This window comes from Heterodontus francisci, chromosome 29 (genome assembly GCF_036365525.1).
Source record: "Heterodontus francisci isolate sHetFra1 chromosome 29, sHetFra1.hap1, whole genome shotgun sequence".
Classification (NCBI taxonomy): Eukaryota; Metazoa; Chordata; class Chondrichthyes; order Heterodontiformes; family Heterodontidae; genus Heterodontus; species Heterodontus francisci.
Genome location: NC_090399.1, coordinates 35,282,173 through 35,307,114, shown reverse-complemented (window position 1 = coordinate 35,307,114; position 24,942 = coordinate 35,282,173). Strand labels below are relative to the sequence as shown.

General features: G+C 45.4%; 1 protein-coding gene across 1 annotated transcript; it reads left to right on the top strand.

The window, feature by feature from the left end:
- Positions 1–22,876, top strand: LOC137345752 (probable G-protein coupled receptor 139). The gene is made up of 4 exons (XM_068009010.1): positions 1–519; positions 15,284–15,866; positions 21,990–22,390; positions 22,706–22,876. The coding sequence occupies exons 2-4, from the start codon at positions 15,800–15,802 to the stop codon at positions 22,874–22,876; spliced, it is 639 nt and encodes a 212-aa protein (XP_067865111.1). The 5' UTR covers positions 1–519; positions 15,284–15,799.
- The last annotated feature ends 2,066 nt before the right edge of the window (positions 22,877–24,942 follow it).

Below are 24,942 nucleotides of genomic sequence, written 5' to 3'. Positions count from 1 at the left end.
GCTTCCATATTTGTTCACTGTATAGATTGATGCGCGGGATGTGGCTGCCGCTGGCGAGGCCAATATTAATTGCCCATCCTTAATTGCTCATTGAGAAGCTGGTGCTGGGCCTTCTCTCTTGAAGGAGCTGCGATCATTTCTGGCGATGGAGTTCCCACAGTTGCTGTGATAAAGGGAGTTCCAGGATCTGACCCAGTTGTGCAGCCTTCCATGGCGGAAGAGACTGTAAGCACTCCCTCTCTGTTTTCACAGTTGAAGACTGGGTGACTTGAATAAGGGAATCTGAGGAAGAAATTGCCAGAGTAGAAAAATAATCTATTTTGTTTCATATCTATTTTAAACAAACAAAACAATCTGCTTGCTGCAGCTGGATGGCCACAAGCTCCCACTGGTGCTGTTGGAGGAGACAGATACTTTTGGGTCACTCTTGTCCCCTCCTGGATCCTCCTTGTCAACAATAGCGCCGTCGGCCAGTCTTGTTGCCCCTCAGTGGCCGCCATCTTTGAAGGGCATGAAGAGGTAAGAATTTTGACAAATAAACTTCCAAATGGGACTGGATTAAAATACTGAACATTCCCAATTAAGGAAAGACAATTGATCATTTAAAAACCATTATTCCTGTAAGAAATCTGACCGCTTTAAGAAATAATACTTCTCAGAGTAATATAGAATTCTTACAGAAACAATTGACATAGTGTGAAACGGACCCACAGAAAAACTGTTTCCTTTCTCTCTCAAAAGGGACAGAGAAGCAGCTCCTAACACCAGGGTCATCACTGGTGGAAACAAGATAGGGGGAGAAGAGCAGGACATTCCTAAGGGGGTCATATAGAAGCCCCTAGACACCATAGACCTAAGCTGATTTGAGGGAGGCTTCTCGTGCCTTGTTTAACCTCTTATCCATACAAGTGTCTAATGAAAGTGAACATTTAGCCTCCAGTATGAAGTAAACTGAAAGATGACCTCAAGCTGAAGTGATGGACAAGGGGGAGGTGACGACCCCTGACACCTCGGCTACCTGTCCTGTATTCATTGGTTACAAGGGATCGAACAAGTGATTAGCAGAAGGTGAACTACCAGCCCGCAATAATAAGGTTTATCAATGGATGCTCGAAGGAGCAGAAATAGCAGCACCTGTCTCAGCTCACTGGAGGAGGTGAAAAAACAGAGAAAGAGTGAGAAGAATAAGAAGAAGACGAAGAAGAAGAAGAAGAATTCTGCCCTTCCAGCTGCAGAGATTGGTTGTAAAAGACGATCACCCCAGCTGCAAGAGATCAGCTCACTCATTTCTCCGGGATTGATAAACTGTTCTCATCTGTCACGGGTTGCATGCCATTTCTGTCTATTTAACTTATACATTATCTAAACTGTTGCTTCATAATCAATTTAATAAACTACTGTAAAATGAGTTATGAGTTCTTGACCACCTATATTGGGTATTGTGTGCATCCCGAACTTAAATCTTACAAATTGGTGTCAGGAGTGGGATTCACAGTGGTCGGAATCATAGGCTTGAGTTGTGAGAAGCAACAGCTTAATTAAATGTATGAGACGGGTAGAAAACATCAGGAGAGTTTTGGTTAAGTAAAGACAGAAGTACAATGGTGTTGGAAATCACAGGGAACGGCTGATAGATAGATTGACGGTGAAGACAGGGGCACCGGGAGTGAGAGATATACTGGGGATTGTAGAAGAGTGTGATGGGGATTACGAGTCCATTCACGGTCGGCTCTCTGACGAGGTTCAGAAAAGCAAACTTAAGTTAAAAAAGGGCCGGGATAAATTGACCGATGGGACACATTTATTTGCCTCACAGTTAAATAGAAAAAAATAAGAACTAAGAGAGAAAGTGGGTAAGTTACAAAATGAAAGTGAAGGTTGACAGGACAGCATTGCCATCCTGTACAATCAGTTACACTGGGAACAGGAAGCACATGACAGAGCGTGTTATACAAGGAAAAAACTAGAGCAGATACTGGAATAAAATATTGAATTACAGGCAGAAAATACCAGACTAAGTGAGGAGTTAGAAGATGCAAGAGGGGCTTTGAGGGAGTTAGTTCAGCAGCAAACTGTCACCTCTCCTGAAGCAGACCATCCCCTTGTTTAACTAAAATCCATCAACTCCAGGTACAATCAGCCAACAGTGGGCAGTGGTGGCTGCTGTCTCCAAAACCAGAGCAGAGACCCCGGCCCTTGTTGGGACAATATAGTTGAGAACCTCACCCCCTCTGCTCCACCTCTCCCATACAAGACAGACAGGAAAATACTAGTGTGTGTGGTTACTCAACCCAGGGCCATGCCAGAGTGGGGGAGAGGGGGCGGTGAAGAACTGTCCCAATCCACCCTGCTCAGAGCAGAGGTTACAACTGCACACAGGCCCCTTTCCCCCAGCGAGGTCAGGGCCCTGAGGGAAGCATTAGTGATAACAGTGGATATGAGCACTGACCCCCTCCTCCTCATTCCAAAATGGGACATTTTTAAGACCTCACACCCAGAATTATAGAGTGATGACTTTAAACAGATCCTCCTAACTGCATGCTCTCAAAAGTTAAAGCAGGAGATGGACTGGGACACTATGGCCAAAGGATCACTCAAGGAGATAGAAGCTGACCTATGAAGTGCCCTCGGGGAAGGGAACATTGATTTCCATGAAGTCCTTGTTAACATCAAACAGGCCCCCATTGACAGTCTGGGTGTAAACACAGAGAGACTCCATGACTGTTTCCATACGACTCGAGAGGGGGAGGACCAAGAGGATGATGTTGATACATATTGTGATGCCCCATGTATGAAGAGCTTTTTCCTGAGAGGACTCCAGCCAGCAGTCTGTAATGGGTTGGGTGTTTATAACACTTAAACAGTGACCTGGGATGATTTGATCCTCCATGTCGGTACAGTCTGGGGATAGGTCTGTGGTAACCTCCCTCGAACACCTGTGAAAGCTAAGGTAGCAGCCATCGAAGGCCCCTTTCCCAGTCAGGAATCTGGACCTCCTAAAATCCCCATGTGGAGAAGGAATGTCCCAGTGTGTTGTGTTAACTGTAACCCCTTGGGTCATTACACTCACGGCTGCTGTAATAGACGTCGCGGGACTGACAGAAATAGTGAGCCTTATTCCTCTCCTCCTCCTCAGCACTCAGCATTGCTGAGTCCCAACCCTGTCGAATAGCTACTAGAGAGAATGGAGGCAGCTATAGAGGCAATGTGAATTGGAACTGGGACCCGGCCAGTGGCTGCCGCAGTGTCTCAGTCCTCCAGGCCAGTAAGCAGCCTCCTCAGTGACTCCTACTGGTCTCCCTGGGAGAGGTGGTTTCCTCTCTCCAATGTAACGGTAGTGAGAGACCGCTAGTCTGCACTGTTGATACCAGAGGCCGTGTATTCACAACCCATAAACATGATTATGGAAACATGACCAACCTCGAAGATATTAACAGACCGGTACATGCTCCTATGAGGCAGTATCCTTACACAGTTGAAAGTTTACTGTATATTTGAGCCACTGCCCAGTCATTGTTAAAGCAGAGTGTTGTTCACAAACATCAGAAATTGAAAAATTAGTTTGAGGAAGAAATTTGGAAACAATTGGAGTTTAATCTAAAATACTGTCTTCCCTGATGTCAATGTTTTCCTTTGAAGTTGATAACGTTGCCACTGATTTTGTTGTTTTCAATTCCCAAGAATAAAAAAAAACTTGTCGATGTTTAACAAGGCTCTAAAACTTGGGAAACCGTCTAAAATAGTGCTTGGTTCATCTTTGATTGGGAAAAAAAAGTTACGTAAAATGACGCATCTGGGAATGTTTTGCTCCGTCCCCTTGAAAACAAGCGCAGAAGTTAACCATTTGTGCTGACAGCTGTGTTTGCAAAAATTTTATTCACCACACAACATTTGTATTGCTGAGTGTAAATTCATATATTGGATATTGTTGAATTTATAAGGTTCTAAACTGACAGATATGATTGGATAAATTAACCACTGGACTCTGAGACAGAATCACAATGGATTCTTTGTGTTTTTTTTAACAGGTGACGATGGTTTCCAGGATCACATGAGGACTGATGTCACAGCAAGAGATCTAGCAATTTTTAAAAAAGAATTTAAGAACTTATCTGCAGACATCGTGGCCGGAATTTTATACCACCCCAGTGAGCCGGATGGTATAGAATTGAGCAGGAAGCTCCAAGATGCCTTCCTGACCCGCTCCCGCCTCCGCCCCACTTTACGTGGGCCGGGACGGGAGGGTGCGAGAAAGGGTTGCCCGCCTCAGGCCAATCAAGGCCCTTAAGTGGCCACCAACGGCCACTTAAAGGCTTTCGCCTACCTGTATGGTGATTTTACCCGTGGCAAGCGGGTGTACGGGAGACGTGAAAGGTCACCCAGTGAAAGCTGGCACCTTCCAGCACCCCGGGGGTAGGCCCTGACAAACGGGCACAGAGTGCCTGATTGAGGGCCGCCCCCACTTCCTCAACCATCCCCAAGACCTGAGACGCCCCTTGCCCCTCCCCTCAACCATCCACCCTTGCCCCACCGGGACGTGACCAATTTCCCTGGCGAGGCAACCCTAACATACCTGCATTCCTGGCTCCATGTCCTCGGCTGGTCTGCAGTCCCAGCAGGCCACCGCTCCCGGTGGTGTTGCTGGGGCTAAGAGCTGTTGACCCGATGATTGGCCGGCCGCCCAATGAGGCGGGACTTCCTCCCTCAGATGGGAAAAATCCTGCCTCAGACCAATTACCGTGAAATGTGGACTGATCCCCGTGCTGGGTGGAAGTAGTGTTCGCCACCGACTTTTATGTCAATGGCCAGCTCCCGTCCGCCCGGCGTAAAATCCAGCCCAACATGTCACAGCATAGTGACAATTTGGACTAAAAGGTTTTGCTTTTCAGAGATTTGGCCTTAAGCCATTCAGGCCATTTGTTTTCTTCCAAGACAGAGTGCTTGAGAAAGGGAGATATTGAAGCCACCTCGAAATATTAAACCGTCAATCCTGCGCATAATTGTTTCTGAGATTTGAATCAATTAAAATAAATTGATCGTAGTAGCTATTTCAAGCACTCAAAGGGAAAATCTGCATGAAATTTAAGGAAATAATCAAATGTTCATTCAACAAAAAACTGATGGAAAATCAGACTAGGTCATTCCAGAGTATCAAAAAAAAAAGAAAGATGATTTTGGGAGAGATTAATTGAACATTGACAAAACCTGTCAGTCCAATAACACTGTGATTTGAATATGGGATAATTGTGAAATGACAAAACATAAGATGCAGACAAAAATAATGTGTTAATGCCTGGCACCACTGGGGAATGTATGATTTTTGTTAAAGATATTTTGAGAATATTACATTGGACTGTAAAGTTTCTCCAGGGCTCATGAATGTGATAAAATAGTAACTAATGGGATGTGTAAAACTGGATGATAGGAAGTGATTGAAGGTTATTGAAAGAGACAAAAACATCAGATTCGCAAATAGGAATTGGGAGAGTCAGGGAAGTGTGGTTAAGAATTGAACTTGATGCTTTCTCTTGGAGATGACTGTGTCCTTGTCTATAAACTCTTTAAGAGAAATGCATTTGATAGTCTGGCCAGAACCCAAACATTGGTATCATACAGGAGGAGATAAAGAAAGGTCTTCAGATAGACAGTCCCCCACCCCCACTTAATCTTTTGATAAGATCACCGGAGATTGAAGAATGTGTGATATGACACTGGGACACAAGTGTAAGTGTGGAAATGTGATGTGTTACGTGTGAAGTATTTAACATGCAAAATGCATGGTAAACCTGCACTGAAGAATGGGTCTCAGTCATGCTCAGCTACTTGACAACTTGAAAAAACATTTTAAAACATCAAAGCACTGACACATAGACATTAATAGCATGCCAATAATTTAGAATTGAGTGAGATGATCCGAATGTGGGGAACACCAATCTAAGTCACTAGTGATCACATTTTACTGGAAACGCATTACATTTATTCTTGGCAGTAGCTTAGAAATATCTAGGTTAGTTAAAAATCAATTGTGAGAAGTCAATAAGGATATTTCCTTCTTGGTGGGTCTGGGGGGAAATTGTAAGAAATGGGACCTTTAATAAATGATAGTTAAAATAATAATATAGAATTCTTATTGAGATAGTTCTTTCTCTCTCTTATTAAGAAAGATTCTGCAGCAGGCAGCTAGGACAGTGTGAGCCTGTTATCTCTGCTACATGACTCTAGTACGGGCTCTGAAACAAGACATTTCTAAAGTTAATAAGATCAAGCCTTGTACCCTCTCTGGACAAGTGTCTGGCAGAAGTTTACAAACAATACCAAGCACGAGATAAGGTGAAAGGTGACTTCGGGGGGGTCAGACTGATGGACAAGGGGGAGGTGACGACTCCGGACACCTCGAGTACCTGCCCCGTATTCATTGATTAGAAGGGTTTGAATGAGTGATTGATGGAGGGTGAATAACAAGCCCCCAATAATAAGGTTTATCAATGGATTCTTGGAGGAGCAGAGACAGCAGCTCCTGTCTGGCAGACGATAGGGAGCTTCCTGACACTTGGGCTAACTGGAGGAGGTGAAAAGACAGAGGTGGAGAGAGAAAGAGAGAGAGAGAAGGAGAGAGAAGGAAACTTCCCTTCCAGCTACAGAGATCAACTGCAAAATCATCTGTCACTGATCGTATACTTCTGTCTATTTCGCTTATGCATCAAATCAAAACTGTTAGCACCTAATAACCTGAATAAGCTACTTTAAAATTGCTCATAAGTTCTCGAACACCTATTTTCGGTAATTTGTGAATCATGAAACTAAATCTTACACTGTGTACCAGGCTTGAGGGGGTGAATGGCCTCCTCCTGTTCCTCTGTAACAGGCCCGTGGGACAGAATGGCCTCCTCCTTTACCAGTGTATCAGGCCTGTGGGGCTGAATGGCCTCCGCCTGTTCCTGTGTGTTAGAATATGCCTGGGTCCCAAAATTAATCTGTTGATCAGAATTTGTGTTAACAAAGATTATTCAGAACAAAGTAAGTAGCAACTATAGCAGACATGTTGGCGACATCCCATGTCAAGGTGCGAGTATCGGATATTAGCCAGAAAAATCGAAGCACCCAAGCAGCACCACTTAACTCTTTGGGATTGTCTGGGCCATCCTGGCCCTTCTGTAAAATTAACTGTCCAACAGTTAAGCCATCAAAACAGCCATTATAAAGGTTTGAAGCTTGGCTGAGTAGAAAAGCACTTCAATACACATTCTGAGCATCATGGGATAGAATTCACAAAGGGTGCAGAAATATCAGGAGATAGCCCTTTCTTGCAGGAGATCACATAGAACAGTTGAAGGGACAACATCGGGAGAACACACAGGACAGATGGAGGGACAACATCAGGAGAATACACAGGGACAGCTGGAGGGACAACAATGGGAGAACACACAGGACAGCTGGAGGGACAACATCAGGAGAACACACAGGACAGCTGGAGGGACAACATCAGGAGAACACACAGGACAGCTGGAGGAACAATATCAGGAGAACACACAGGAGAACTGGAGGGACAACATCGGGAGAACACACAGGGACAGCTGGAGGGATAACATCAGGAGAATACACAGGACAGCTGGAGTGACAACATCAGGAGAACACACAGGAGCTGGAGTAACAATATCAGGAGAACACACAGGACAGCTGGAGGGACAACATCAGGAGAACACACAGGACAGCTGGAGGGACAACATCAGGAGAACACACAGGGACAGCTGGAGGGACAACATCGGGAGAACACACAGGGACAGCTGGAGGAACAATATCAGGAGAACACACAGGAGAACTGGAGGTACAACATCGGGAGAACACACAGGGACAGCTGGAGGGACAACATCAGGAGAACACACAGGAGCTGGAGTAAGAATATCAGGAGAACACACAGGACAGCTGGAGGGACAACATCAGGAGAACACACAGGACAGCTGGAGGGACAACATTGGGAGAACACACAGGGACAGCTGGAGGGACAACATCAGGAGAATACACAGGAGAACTGGAGGGACAACATCAGGAGAACACACAGGACAGCTGGAGGGACAACATCAGGAGAACACACAGGAGCTGGAGTAACAATATCAGGAGAACACACAGGACAGCTGGAGGGACAACATCAGGAGAACACACAGGACAGCTGGAGGGACAACATTGGGAGAACACACAGGGACAGCTGGAGGGACAACATCAGGAGAATACACAGGAGAACTGGAGGGACAACATTGGGAGAACACACAGGACAGCTGGAGGGACAACATCAGGAGAACACACAGGACAGCTGGAGGGACAACATTGGGAGAACACACAGGGACAGCTGGAGGGACAACATCAGGAGAATACACAGGAGAACTGGAGGGACAACATCAGGAGAACACACAGGAGCTGGAGTAACAATATCAGGAGAACACACAGGACAACTGGAGGGACAACATCAGGAGAACACACAGGATAGCTGGAGGAACAATATCAGGAGAACACACAGGAGCTGGAGTAACAATATCAGGAGAACACACAGGACAGCTGGAGGGACAACATCAGGAGAACACACAGAACAGCTGGAGGGACAACATTGGGAGAACACACAGGGACAGCTGGAGGGACATCAGGAGAATACACAGGAGAACTGGAGGGACAACATCAGGAGAACACACAGGACAGCTGGAGGGACAACATCAGGAGAACACACATGACAGCTGGAGGGACAACATTGGGAGAACACACAGGGACAGCTGGAGGGACAACATCAGGAGAATACACAGGAGAACTGGAGGGACAACATCAGGAGAACACACAGGAGCTGGAGTAACAATATCAGGAGAACACACAGGACAGCTGGAGGGACAACATCAGGAGAATACACAGGACAGCTGGAGGATCAACATTAGGAGAACACACAGGAGAACTGGAGGGTCAACATCAGGAGAACACACAGGACAGCTGGAGTGACAACATCAGGAGAACACACAGGAGCTGGAGTAACAATATCAGGAGAACACACAGGACAGCTGGAGGGACAACATCAGGAGAACACACAGGAGAACTGGAGGGACAACATCAGGAGAACACACAGGACAGCTGGAGGGACAACATCAGGAGAACACACAGGACAGCTGGAGGGACAACATTGGGAGAACACACAGGACAGCTGGAGGGACAACATCAGGAGAATACACAGGAGAACTGGAGGGACAACATCAGGAGAACACACAGGACAGCTGGAGGGACAACATCAGGAGAACACACAGGACAGCTGGAGGGACAACATTGGGAGAACACACAGGGACAGCTGGAGGGACAACATCAGGAGAATACACAGGAGAACTGGAGGGACAACATCAGGAGAACACACAGGAGCTGGAGTAACAATATCAGGAGAACACACAGGACAGCTGGAGGGACAACATCAGGAGAACACACAGGATAGCTGGAGGAACAATATCAGGAGAACACACAGGAGCTGGAGTAACAATATCAGGAGAACACACAGGACAGCTGGAGGGACAACATCAGGAGAACACACAGAACAGCTGGAGGGACAACATTGGGAGAACACACAGGGACAGCTGGAGGGACAACATCAGGAGAATACACAGGAGAACTGGAGGGACAACATTGGGAGAACACACAGGACAGCTGGAGGGACAACATCAGGAGAACACACAGGACAGCTGGAGGGACAACATTGGGAGAACACACAGGGACAGCTGGAGGGACAACATCAGGAGAATACACAGGAGAACTGGAGGGACAACATCAGGAGAACACACAGGAGCTGGAGTAACAATATCAGGAGAACACACAGGACAACTGGAGGGACAACATCAGGAGAACACACAGGATAGCTGGAGGAACAATATCAGGAGAACACACAGGAGCTGGAGTAACAATATCAGGAGAACACACAGGACAGCTGGAGGGACAACATCAGGAGAACACACAGAACAGCTGGAGGGACAACATTGGGAGAACACACAGGGACAGCTGGAGGGACATCAGGAGAATACACAGGAGAACTGGAGGGACAACATCAGGAGAACACACAGGACAGCTGGAGGGACAACACCAGGAGAACACACATGACAGCTGGAGGGACAACATTGGGAGAACACACAGGGACAGCTGGAGGGACAACATCAGGAGAATACACAGGAGAACTGGAGGGACAACATCAGGAGAACACACAGGAGCTGGAGTAACAATATCAGGAGAACACACAGGACAGCTGGAGGGACAACATCAGGAGAATACACAGGACAGCTGGAGGATCAACATTAGGAGAACACACAGGAGAACTGGAGGGTCAACATCAGGAGAACACACAGGACAGCTGGAGTGACAACATCAGGAGAACACACAGGAGCTGGAGTAACAATATCAGGAGAACACACAGGACAGCTGGAGGGACAACATCAGGAGAACACACAGGACAGCTGGAGGGACAACATTGGGAGAACACACAGGACAGCTGGAGGGACAACATCAGGAGAATACACAGGAGAACTGGAGGGACAACATCAGGAGAACACACAGGACAGCTGGAGGGACAACATCAGGAGAACACACAGGACAGCTGGAGGGACAACATTGGGAGAACACACAGGGACAGCTGGAGGGACAACATCAGGAGAATACACAGGAGAACTGGAGGGACAACATCAGGAGAACACACAGGAGCTGGAGTAACAATATCAGGAGAACACACAGGACAGCTGGAGGGACAACATCAGGAGAACACACAGGATAGCTGGAGGAACAATATCAGGAGAACACACAGGAGCTGGAGTAACAATATCAGGAGAACACACAGGACAGCTGGAGGGACAACATCAGGAGAACACACAGAACAGCTGGAGGGACAACATTGGGAGAACACACAGGGACAGCTGGAGGGACATCAGGAGAATACACAGGAGAACTGGAGGGACAACATCAGGAGAACACACAGGACAGCTGGAGGGACAACATCAGGAGAACACACATGACAGCTGGAGGGACAACATTGGGAGAACACACAGGGACAGCTGGAGGGACAACATCAGGAGAATACACAGGAGAACTGGAGGGACAACATCAGGAGAACACACAGGAGCTGGAGTAACAATATCAGGAGAACACACAGGACAGCTGGAGGGACAACATCAGGAGAATACACAGGACAGCTGGAGGATCAACATTAGGAGAACACACAGGAGAACTGGAGGGTCAACATCAGGAGAACACACAGGACAGTTGGAGGGACAACATCGGGAGAACACACAGGACAGCTGGAGGGACAACATTGGGAGAACACACAGGGACAGCTGGAGGGACATCAGGAGAATACACAGGAGAACTGGAGGGACAACATCAGGAGAACACACAGGACTGCTGGAGGGACAACATCAGGAGAACACACAGGACAGCTGGAGGGACAACATTGGGAGAACACACAGGGACAGCTGGAGGGACAACATTGGGAGAACACACAGGGACAGCTGGAGGGACAACATCAGGAGAATACACAGGACAGCTGGAGGATCAACATTAGGAGAACACACAGGAGAACTGGAGGGTCAACATCAGGAGAACACACAGGACAGTTGGAGGGACATCGGGAGAACACACAGGACAGTTGGAGGGACAACATCAGGAGAACACACAGGAGAACTGGAGGATCAACATTAGGAGAACACACAGGAGAACTGGAGGGTCAACATCAGGAGAACACACAGGACAGTTGGAGGGACAACATCAGGAGAACACACAGGAGAACTGGAGGATCAACATTAGGAGAACACACAGGAGAACTGGAGGGTCAACATCAGGAGAACACACAGGAGAACTGGAGGGTCAACATCAGGAGAACACACAGGAGAACTGGAGGATCAACATTAGGAGAACACACAGGAGAACTGGAGGGTCAACATCAGGAGAACACACAGGACAGTTGGAGGGACAACATCAGGAGAACACACAGGACAGTTGGAGGGACAACATTAGGAGAACACACAGGAGAACTGGAGGGACATCTGCAGCTTTTCTAATTTTGGGTTTGCATGCAATAGGTTGAATCTATTGTGAAACTAACAGTTATTAGCATTAATAGTGTTATTAGTATTGATATCTAAGTAATAAACTAGCATTTGGACAACACACTTCGCCTGAATCATGAGGAATCATTTAATGGTATTTTAAAGGATTTCCTAACATACTGACATCCCTGGGTGGTCCTCGAGTGAAAGTGTTAAAGAAGTGCAAGTTATATTGGAAGACATGGTTCTGAGGGGAGTGGCATGATTTGTATCGAAGTGAAATAAATTAGTTGACGACCCTTGTTATAAAAAGGGAGACGTTTGTAACTAAGTGAAATAAATGAGTGGACAGTCTCTCAGTCTGAGTTACCAGTTGAGTACAGGAGGTAGGCGCCATGGTAGAAGAGTTAGTCAGTACTATTCAGAAATATGTGGACAAGAAGCTAGGAGCAGGTAAATCATCAGTGCCTGAGGTAAACAGTCTGGGACAGGGGTCAGAACTACACCAAAGGTTAACAGAAGGAAAAGAAAATGAAACAGCATGATTGGAACACCATGATTATTCTGTGGTAAATGCAGAAAATAATCAAATTAAAAGATAAATTAGAAGGACAAAAGGGAGTGGTGGAGATGAACCAGAGTCAGCTGAGTGAGATTAAGAAGCAGTTAGAAGACAAAAAGCAGCGTTGTGAGTCTCTGTCCGGATCACTTTAGGAAGAGGGACCGAAGAGGTGAATTATTCTAGTTGTTTTTAATTTACCCTCTCTGCATATGCCTGACGGATTGTGTCACAGTAACTACCTGAACTTGTTTCACCTCATGTTAAATGAAGTGTTCGGGGAGATGCAGGTGAGGAACCACAGGACAGATTGGAGGAGCCCTGACTCAGACATGGGTGAAGGGCTGAAGGTCCAACACAGGTTAGCAGAATGGGTAGGGATAGGAGTCACCGCCAGTGTGGCCGGCCTGAATCATATAGATGTCGAGTCTATATGGGAACATGATGAAGTCATGTGGAGGCAACTGAAGGGGCTTTTAACCAAATTAAATGACCAAAGTGGGATCTAATCCATGAACAAGGTAAAACCCTGTTATCCACCCGAGAGATAGTAGCGGCCATGCAGTCCCTCTCAGATAAGGTCGATGAGATTATTGGGGAAAACAATGAGGAGTACACACAGCAGAACATCACCAAAGCAGTCACCTGTAGTATGGATGGAAACTTTGTGCTTACCTTTACTACAAAAAGGATTGTCTGACCTCGAATCTAATTGTATTCCTGCCTTTGTCAAGAATCACCACTTGACCACCTGGCTTGGAACCAATAAGACGGAAGAAGAATATAAACACATCAGACGGCACGGCCTGGCCTTCTTCACCCCTCGAGCTCACTGTCAGTGTAGTAACGGCCTGGTTCCAGTGATAGTCCCAAACAATGTGAATTCTACAGCACCTCCTGTGCTGTATAAGGTAGAGTCCATTGGAATCATTGAACATTCCCATGATGATATTATCTTTAAGGAATTTCAGAACCATCCTCAATGGTTGATTATCAAAATGAACACATGGTTAGTCTCAGACTTGGAGTGTTGCTGACAAGTTGGAAACGAGAGGGTGTGTAGGTGTGACATGTACCAGCATACTACACCCATATGTGGGTTCACATTGGATGAGCATTCTTCAAACTGCACAGTCACTGTAAGCCGTTGGAGTCCCAGTCAGACAGGAACTGCCGATGTGGACAGAGGAATGTATTGCATTACAACCAGTGCCTGACACCTACACCATGGGGAAACCCTCTGCTCCCTTAACAGCCCCATTTTCTGTCTCTCCCCAGTTGAACCGGTCAAAGTTGGAGGAAAACTGTTATTACCAGTTCACCTGCACAACGTTACAGAAATGCAGTTGGAGCTGCCCCTTCAGGAGGAAGCCCGAAGGTCAATGTTCACTTTGGTCATCCGATTCTTCCCTTTCGTTGAGGTGAAGTCAATCCTTCAACGTACAACTACCTCACAAGAACATTTGGTTCATATGCAGTTGGATAATAAAGATATCGAGAAAGGAATCAAAACCTCAGGAGACCACAAATGGTGGGAAATGGTATATAATGTGGGACAATCCATCTGAGCTCATTTGCTTGCTTGTTTTTTTTGCTGTTCCAGTTGTGTTGACCATCACTGTCATTATTGTTTGGATACGTATAGACAGCGTGCGTCAATGGTTGGAGGATCAGCAGTCGGTCCGGCAAATCCTGTCTATTTCTGGGGCCTTTTGGAGGGTCCCCATGAGTATACAAAGCTCACACACAATTAGTAGAGTCTGTAAAATTATTATTATATAAGTTGGTGCTGTGTAATTTGTAAGTTTGTAGACTCAAGGTGATCAGGCTGAGAGCCAGTTTAAAACTAAGTTTCACGAGGGGGGCATGTTAGCATTTGCCTGAGTCCCACAGTTAATCTGATTATCAGGATCTGGATTTGTGTTAACAGAGATTAATCAGAACAATACAATAGCAACTATAGCAGACATGTTGGCTACATCCCATATCAAGGTGCGAGTATCAGATATTAACCAGAACAATGAAAGCACCCAAGCAGTATCAGTTAATTATTTGGGATTGTCTAGGTCATCCTGGTCCTTTTGTAAAATTAACTGCTCAACAGTTAAGTCATCCAGACAGTCATTATTCAAGTCTGAAGGTTGGGTGAGTGAGAACTCACTTCAATTCACATTCTTAGCAACATGTGATAGAACTCACAAAGAAAAGGTGCACAAAAATCAGGAGACAGCCCTTTCTTGGGGGGAGAACACACAGGACAGCTGGAGGGACTATATCAGGAGAACACACAGGACAGCAGGAGGGACAACATCTATAAGTTTTATCACTTTGTGTTTGTGAGAAACAGGTTGTACAAATCTATTGGATAACTGTAATAGTTATTCACATTGATAGTATTATTACTATTGGTGTATGAGTCATAAACTTGTATTTGGACAACACACTCAAGCCTGAATCACGAGCAATCATTTAATTGTGTTTTCAAGTATTTCCTAACACTGTGTAACAGCCTCGAACAGACTAAATGGCCGATTTCTGTTCCTGTGTGACAGGCTGAAGGGGCTGAATGGCCTCCTCCTATTCCTGCGTTAACTTTGGTTGGTCAGACATGGTGTAGGACAGTGAATCTCTCTGGTTAATCCTGTCTTTGTCCTGTGTCTCCTCCCCACTCTCCCCTCCCCAGGAACAGCTGAAGACTCTTGCCAGTGACATGGTGAAGGACTCCCCAGAGTTTCACTGCCTGCACACTCAGTTCTCCATGCTTTACAATGAGAGCCTGCAGCTCAAGGCCCAGATGGACGATGGCCATAATCTGCTCTTCACCACCCGAACCACAGTTGAGTGAAGGACATCACTGAAACAACATGAGATCCAGAGATGGGACTGATGATGTTTGAAAGAACAACCTCATTGCTGGAAGAATACAGCTTCAAATTTTCATTATTTAATTAATGTGATCAGAATTGTCCAGTCTTTGGAGTTTTCCAAATCAATCTCAGAAATAAATTCTATCACAACACCGACTAACCTGATGTCGTAATCTGTTTGTTCAATTTTTAAAAAACATTTTGAACAATGTGGCAACCTCAATATCCCTGGGGTGATTCCACAGGGTATAAATTACAGGTTCTGGCAATGAGTTACCTCAGAGTTTAATACGGAGGGATTGCCCGCAGCACGAAGGGACACCACACAGAAAATGGATCGAACAATCGACAGCATCTTGAAAATATATTACCCTTTCCTTGCAGTCATTGGTGTTCCTGGTGAGTGACCATAACCATTGAAGTTGTGTAAATCTATGTGTGAGCTGGTCTCTGGTTTTACTCTGTGACTGATAATGTTAAATGCTGATCTAGTGGTCACCATTATACAGACACCCGATCAGTGATATAATTTCCTTATGCCAAATAACCTGAATTATCTCTGCAGTTTTATTCCATTGTCTCAGCTGATAATAAACCTCTGTTTGTAACTGACAGACTCTCTGAATTATCAAGTTATTGCTTTTAGTGGAATATTGTGTAATGCTGAATTAGACCTCAGTGATGGTCACTCTCTGAGTGAAGGTATTAGTGGGAGCATCAGTCAGTGTAAAATCAAAATGAGTGTAGGTCACTAACTTGAGTGGAACACCTGACCTCAGTGAGCATGTATTACTGGGAATATCTGTCATTGTAAAATTGTACTGAGCGTGGGTCACTAACCGGAGAGGAACACCTGACCCCAGTGACCATGTATTACTGGGAATATCTGTCCCTGTGGAGTTGTTCTGAGTACAATTATATGACCCATTTCTATTTGGAAATCAATGTTTCAGGTGTCCGATCTCTGCACTCTGTTACAGAATTTCCATTTTTTGTGGTAAAACTTGAGAATCTATATTTTTTAGAACTAAGAAAGGGTTTTCTGCACATTGAAACATCTGGAGATAGCTGAACTTTATGGATGTTTTTTTGAAAAAGGTTTTGACCAGTAAACAAATACTGGAAAACAGGTGATTTCCAGTAAACATAACCAGGTGTTTTGAATTACGGGCTATTCTTTGTTGTTACAATAGAGAATTTATGACTCGCATGAAATTTGCCTGGAAGCATCTGTTTCATTTTGAACTGTTAAAAGCCAGTGGGTTTGGACGAAAGCAGGCTTTTGAAATTTTATATGGACCTACCAAGAGTTCAGACGAAAATTGTTACCTCTCTTTGAAGAATCCCTGTTCTTGATAAGCAAAAGCTTGTATGAAGTTGTACTGTTGCCTCCTGTGTTGTTGAAGACATCCTGAATGCTTGCAGAAGTCTTGCATCTTAAAAAAGTACTTTGCATTAAATGTGTAAGCACTGACACCTCTGTTGCTACACTTCTGATGGAAGACCTATGTGAAGCCTTGTACAGTTGAATTGTTCATCAAAACCGATTGTTCATCAACCTGCCCTGGAAAGACTCCAAGTGGCAGACAACTATTCAACTTTGGGGCACCTCGCCAAAGCAAACGACTTGCATCTCCGCTTTTCGTTAATTTTTTTTATTCCATCTATTTCTTTGTAGCAGCTGTAAACAAAAATCTATTTTTCCCAGCTAACCAGTTTTTAGGTGTGGGTGAGGGCAAGGATATAAAAAATACGGGGCTTTAATATTTCAATTCACATAGGTTAAAACTTGTTTTTATAATAACGGATAATTTTGTTGTTTATTAAAGAAACCTGGTTTGGGGTGCTTCATTCTGGGGGCAAATAGAGTATCTAATTGGCTGTTTCGGTAATTGGCAAAATTTATTCATATGCTGTGACCTATGGAGAAGTGGGACTGAATTAACAGTGCATTCCTCCCAAATCAGTCGTAAAAATTCGATGAAGCTGCCTCTGTGTTTTAACAATATAATTGTTTGCAAAGTGATTGTTGCTGAGTTTTTGGAACAAATGTATGAAGTGAAATGTCTTGTAATTGCTTTGTCTCTGATCGAAATGCTCCAACAGACACAAACAGCAGGACAGCACTGTTACAGCATTCTAATCCTCTGTATAATGACATTTCTTACTCTGAGTATAGTTACTGTCAACACTTTAGTTATTTTAGTGATAATTAATCCCCTTCCCCCAACATGGTTCTGAGAATCTGTAGATCATGAGTGGTGAATTTTATTATCTGTCTGTTACACAGGATGAATATTGGGCTGTGTTTATTGAATCGTCCACTTCTGTAACTGATTATGGTTTGATAGATCAGTTCTTATCCATGATTAAGAGTCTCAAAACATGTAACCTGTACTAATCCCTGCCCTTGGCTCAGTGAGGTGTGTCCCTGTGAGGAGAGACACCTATAACTGAGAAACAGACATATCGGGTTTTCAAAATACTTAGATCAGACTGAGGGCAGTAAATAATAACATTAGTAAACTGTCAATGATGTAATAAATAGAACACTTATCTCAGTTCTGGTATCATTCTGGTTAAAGTAATTCCACCTTCTCCAGTGCATCAATATCCTTTCCGAGTCCATATTGTTTATGTAAATGGTGAACGACAATGTCCCCAGCGCTGATCCTTGTGGAACACCACTTCCCACCTTCAGCCAATATGAGGAAATCCCTTTAACCCCTACTCCCTGTTTTCTGTTTCAGTAGCTAGCTCACTGTCCATTCGGCTGCTTGTCCCCCAACTCCACTTGCTCTGAGATTAGTCATGAGTCTGCTGTGTGGTCCCTTATCGAAGACCTTCAGAAAATCAATGTATATTACATCATCTGTGTTAGTCTTATCCACGCTTTCTGATATTATTCAAAGAATTCAATAAGGTTGGTCAAGTACGACCTTCCTTTTGGAATAGGTGTTGACATCCGCTTGTTAAATCATGTGTTTCCAGATGTTTCTCAGTTACATCTTTGACTAAAGATTCCATTATCTTTCCCATCACTGACATTGTGCGAACTGGTCTGTAGTTTTTTGGACTTATTATATGTTTTGATGATTATTAACGACAGGTAATCATGCCTCTATCTCTACCTTTCATTTTTAGTATGTGTAGATGCAATACATCTGAACCTTAGAGTTTGCTCTCTCTCTCTGATTACTTTATCAAATATCTCCACACTTTCTACCGTCAATGTCATGAAGTTTTTCATTGAATTTATTCACGATTCTTTGACAGTTTAGTTCCTCCGCTCAGAGATCTCACTCCCTTCTCCAGGCTCTGAATCCTCATCCACTGGGTCATTCTGGTCACGACTGTCCCACAACACACATGACTTCTGTTCCTTCCTTCTGAGCTCGGAGCTGTGCTGCAGAATTCCATTTACATTTCTGTCCATGTCACTCAGCCCATCTCTGCTCCAAGGTCCAGTAAACCTGAGCTCTCCTTAAACTCACAGTGGATGGGATCTTGCCTGTCAGACACTATGAGGCATTTCCCGGCCAGTTTCCCTCCACCGTCTCCTGCTGGGACATTCCGTGGGCCGCATTTGGAATTGATTTATTTTGGTTCATTCACTCGCCATTCCAGCTGAAGCTCTTCTCTTCCTCACTGGCTCTTGTCTGGGAACATAAAGCTTGGAAGGTTCCTGATCCTGATCCCTGTGCAGGGACAGGTAAAGTATAGGTGTGTGGATCTCGGGTGTAAACACTGAATTTTTGCACACACACAAATGTTGTCACTATGGGAGCTGTATGGGTCCTAGCTGTGCTGCCTTTGTGTAGGATACATGGACCATTCTTTGTTCCAATCCTACTCAGCTCCCCTCCTTCACATATTTTTCTGATACTTTGATGACTGTGCTGGTGTCATTTCCTTCTTTTGCCTTGAACTGGAAAATACAGTAAATTTGCTTCTAATTTCCATCCCTCCCTCGTCTTCACACGGTCCGTCTCTGACACTTCCCATCCCTTCCTCAACTTCTCTACCTCCATTTCAGGGGATTGGCTGTCCACCAATATCTACTATAATCCCACCAACTCCCACAGCTACCTTGATTATACTTCCTCCCACCCGGCTTCCTGGAAAGACTCAATTCCATTCTCCCAGTTTCTCCACCTCCATTCCATCTGTTCTGACGATGCTACCTTCCACACCAGTGCTTCTGAAATGTCTTCATTATTCCTCAGCCGAGGATTCCCCTCCACTGTGGTTAACAGGGCCCTCGACCGTGTCCATCCTATTTCTCACATTACTGCCTTCACCCCTTCCCTCCCTGCCAGAACCACGATAAGGTTCCCCTTGTCCTCACCTTCCACCCCACCAGCCTCCACATTCAACACATCATCCTCCAATATTTCTGCCACATCCAGGTAAGTCCAACATCAAACATATATTCTGCTCCACTCCCTTCCCCCCACTCATTGTGACACCCTGATCCACTCCTCAATTACCCCAAAATCAGCTCCTCTTCCCCAGGCACCTTCCTGTGCAAACACAGGAGATGTAACACCTGCCCTTTTACCGACTCCCTTCAAGGCCCCAAACACTCCTTCCAGGTGAAACAGTGATTTACTTGGACTTCTTTCAGTTTATTAACAGTATTCACTGCTCATGATGGAATCTCCTGGACATTGGGAGTGGAGCAAACACAGATTGAGTGATTACTTTGCTGAACTCCTCCATTCAGTCTGCAAGTGTGACCCTGAGCTTCTGGTCACTTGTCATTTTAATTCTACATCCCAATCCCACTCTGACCTCGCTATCCTCGACTTTCTACACTCTTCCACTGAAGCTTAACGAGGAACAGCACCAGCTTTTGCAATTAGGCATTTTATTGCCTGCCTGACTCAACACTGAGATTAAAAACTTTAGATTATAACCATTGCTCCCACTTTCTGGGACGGCCTGTGCTGGTAATGGAGGATGACTACACCAGAGTCACTGGGAGTGGAGGTGGTGTGGGCTGGTGCTTGGGGTGAGGATCCCCTATTGGTACACAGCTGGCAGGCTGGTCCACACCCCTGGGGTCTACCCACCATTCTCCATCACTTTTCCAGGCCACTGGAGCCTTCTCCTCTTTGCCAGATTTTCCATGCTCCCCTCTCCCTCTGTTATTCTGCTGTAACCACTTACACCTCTTCTGGACCCATCCTCTGTTTCTTTAATTGTCCCATTCACCTTGCACCATCATCCCTTTTATCATTGAATCACTCCTGCCCTCCACCCGATCACAGACCTTCCCTTTTATTCTTGCCTCCTCCTATATCCCACTTTTCACTGACGACATGATTGTTTGAAAACTGTTAGGCTTTCATCGGAACTGGAAATTATTAAAGATTATCAGCCTGAAACATTAACTCTGTTTCTCTCTCCACAGATGCTGCCTGACCTGCTGAGTGTTTTCAACATTCTCCTATTTTTATCAGATTTACAGCAGTTTCAGTATTTTGCTTTTACTCCAATGTTTAGGCCTGGATATTAACAGGGGTGAGTGACATAGGTGGGGAGTGGAGTTTCAGAGTTTTAACTCCCTGCCCTGAAGTCAGCCTGATTGTCAGGCTTGGCTTCCAGTTGGGCAGGGCGGACTCTGGAGCAGGCCTCAGGACCAGGGCGGTCCAAATGCTGACTCCGGTGTTTTGGGAGAGATGCCTGATATCGGGGGTTGTCCAATCATCATCTCCAGAGGGGGAGAGACTGGTGACATCTCAGATCACTGATCTGTCGATCCCCAATCCCGGGCAGGGGTCTCCTATCCTGCAGCGTGGTCCGAGTCTGGGGAGGAGGAGCGTGATGTGAGGGGGAGGGGGAGGAGGGAGTGTCTGATACAAGACCTGATGGGTGGATGGATCTGGGACGGTGTTCTGATCCCAGAAATGGGGGTACGAGCCCACAGGTGAGATCTCATGCAGGGAGGAGAGTCCGATCTCGGGGTAGTGGGGTCTAATCTTTGGGGATGTGATCAGACCCCAGGTGTGAAGAGGTCCGATTTCTGTAGGGTCCAGTCCTAGATTTGGAGAGGCGGGCTACTATTGTGGTGAAGGTGGGGTGAGGTCACAGGGTGGGGGGTGGGGGGGGGGATGATCCCAAGGGAAGGGTCCTATCCCAGAGGTGGGAACTGTTCCAATCATCAAGCCCGGCTGTCTTTGTATGTGGTGTGGGGTATCACAGGGAAACACGGCAGATCTGAGTTGAACATGTTAAACTGATTAAATCAGAGAATTCCAGACTCATTCAAATATTTAAATTACCAACCTGCCTCCTGGGAGCGGTTGTCTGTCCATCCTTTTCGCGACTCTGTTAAACCCTGAAGGGGGCGGGTCAGAGGTCAGTTGGGGTCAGGGTGGAAATTTTTAAATTTTAACCTCTGAGCTGCCCCCAACTCCCCTGTTTTTGGTGCTAAAATAGTGCCCTTAGTGTCTGGGTCAGATACGGAGAATGTTTGATCAGTAATTTCCAGTCTCTTTTCCCTTCTCTCTCTTCCAGTTAATTTACTGGCGATTGTGATCCTGTCCCGGGGAAAATGCGGCCTCTCCACCTGCACCACTCGCTACCTGGTGGCCATGGCAATAATGGATCTACTGCTCATTATCACTGAGATCATACTGTGGCGGATCAGATATCATTATTTCCCGGGATCTTTCCTGAACATCACCCCTGTGTGTAGTGTTAACATTGTCCTGCTCCGTGCAGCCACAGACTGTTCTGTCTGGTTCACCGTCACTTTCACCTTTGATCGATTTGTGGCCATTTGTTGCCAGAAGCTGAAATCAAAATATTGCACCAAGAAAACTGCAGCTGTGGTTCTAGCAACAACCTGCATTCTGCTCTGTTCAAAAAATATTCCCTTCTACTTTAGATATGAACCTGGAGAGATAATTGACAATGTACCGTGGTTCTGTTATACAAAGCCAAGCTATTATACTGAGCTTGGATGGGTGGGATTTTCCATGTTTAATAAGTTTTTAACCCCATTGATCCCATTCATTTTAATCCTGTTGCTCAACGCTCTGACAGTCAGACACATTTTAGTGGCCAGTCGAGTCCGTAAGGGACTGAGGGGTCAGAGCAAGGGAGAGAATCGCAGTGACCCAGAGATGGAGAGCAGAAGGAAATCTGCGATTTTACTCTTCAGCATATCTGGCAGCTTCATACTTCTGTGGTTGATATGTGTTTTATATGACTTTATCATCACATATCAGTTTGATGATGATTCTCGTTATATAATTCAACAAGTTGGATATATGCTGCACAATTTAAGTTGCTGCACAAACACATTTATTTATGTGGTGACTCAGTCCAAGTTCAGAGAGCAGGTCAAGAGTGCAGTGAAATATCCAGTTACATCAATTATTCAATTAATGAATAAATAAAACAACTGACAGCAACCCAGAGGCAGGTCACAGTGTTTCCAGTTCATGAATGGAATATTTATCCCCAGACTTCCATCAACTGAATGACAGCAGGAATCGCTGGGAATGTGAAAATACCTCCAGCGGTGGGAGTGGGGGGAGGGAGAGACTAACACCACCCCCTGCAGGGCAGGAGAGTAAACAGCAGCCACAGTCTCTCCTCCACCTCCACTGGTTCGATTCTCAGCTCCTCACATCTGCTCAGAAAACAAAAATGTTCTTCCAAAAGTTAAAATGCTGCAGATGCTGGAAATCTTCTCGTGTGAATTGATTTTTTTATGGAAACAATTTATTGAGTCCGTCTCCCTTCCATTCCCACCACCTGGTCACTGCCATCTCTCTTTCTCCGAGTCAGACGGTGTTTTGTGTGTCGCGGGTGTGGGGGGTGAGGGGGGCGCTTTGTATCAGGACAAGCCCAATCGAGGGACTAGGATAGGGAGTCGGGACCCGGGGCAAGGGAGTGGGGTCAGGCTCGATGCAGGATCCAGCAGCCCCTGGGCCTCAGCTTCACGGTGCTCTGATGGACGGGGCTGAGTCCCTTCCTGGCTCCCATGTTCGCTGATATTGTTATCAGTTCCCTCTCCTCAGATTCTGTCCCTCTCTCTTTCAAATCTCCGGTTATCACCCTTTCCCTAAAAAACAACTCTTGACCCACTCTGTCCTTGCAAACTAACATCGCATCTCCAAACTCCCTTTCCTCTCCAAAGTCCTTGAATGTGTTGTCACTTCCCAAATCCATGGCTATCGTTCCTGGAACACCATGTTTGAATCCTCCAATCAGGTTTCTGCCCCTGTCACCGTACTGAAACAGCTCTTATCAAAGTCACAAATGACATCCGATGTTACTGTGACAAAGGTAAACTTTCCCTCCTCGTCCTTCTCGACCTGTCTGCAGCCTTTGACACGGTTGACCACACCATCCTCCTCCAACACCTCTGCACTGTCGCCCAGCTGGGTGGGACAGGTCTATCATCAAATTTGCTGAATTTGCATTCTGTATTTATAATCGCTTGGGAGGTCAGAACTTGAGTATTACTGAAAATAGAGACATGCTGTCAAAGTTTCTTGTTTTGAACTCATCAGGACAGATGCAAGAATGCCAATTTTCAAAGGGAGCAACAGTTTTTACTGCATGAGAAAAGCATGCTACTTGGTTGGCAAGTTGACTCTGGTTGCCATGGCAAACGTGCTAGAGAACTAATTTCTCCCAAGCTTTAGTTTAATTCAAATAAAGGCGCAACACCTGGACATGGTCCTTTTGTCTGAAGAGGACAGGCTCCTCTATCTTAATATATGTAGCTTCTAGCAAATGTAAGTTAGTCACACTGCAAGCCTAAGTGACAATCTTAAATTCATTGTTTGTGTAATTCTTAGCGCACTCAAGGATCTATCCTTGATCCCATCCTATTTCTCATCTACATGCTGCCCCTCAGCCACATCATCTGAAAACACACTGTTAATTTTCACATGTACACTGACAACATCCAGCTCTACCTCACCACCACCTCTCTCAACTCTCCACTGTTGATAAAATATTAAACTGCTTATCTGACAACCAGCACTGGGAGGGCAGAAATTTTGGAAGTTTGCAGACGACACAAAGCTGGGGGGATGTGGGTTTTGAGGAGGATTGAAAGAGGCTCCAGTGTGATTTGGACAATTTGGGTGAGTGGGCAAATGCATGGCAGATGCAGTATAACATGGATAAATGTGAGGTTATCCACTTTGGTTGTAAAAACAGAAAGGCAGATTATTATCTGAATGGTGATAGATTGTGAAATGGGGAGGTGCAATGAGACCTGGGTGTCCTTGTACACCAGTCATTTTAGGAAGGCGAATGGTGTGTTGGCCTTCATTGCAAGAGGATTTGAGTACAGGAGCAAGGATGTCTTACTGCAGTTATACAGGGCCTTGGTGAGACCACATGTGGAGTATTGTGCGCAATTTTGGTCTCCTTATCTGAGGAAGGACGTTCTTTCCATGGAGGGAGTGCTAAGAAGATTTACTAGGCTGATTCCTGGGATGGC

What these genes read in the sequence shown, in the direction of transcription:
- LOC137345752 (XM_068009010.1), top strand. Translation starts at nt 15,800, where the DNA reads ATGGATCGAACAATCGACAGCATCTTGAAAATATATTACCCTTTCCTT. An exon ending in TGCAGTCATTGGTGTTCCTG is followed by an intron (nt 15,867 to 21,989) that starts GTGAGTGACCAT and finishes TCTCTCTTCCAG; the next exon opens with TTAATTTACTGGCGATTGTG. An exon ending in CTGGAGAGATAATTGACAAT is followed by an intron (nt 22,391 to 22,705) that starts GTACCGTGGTTC and finishes ATCACATATCAG; the next exon opens with TTTGATGATGATTCTCGTTA.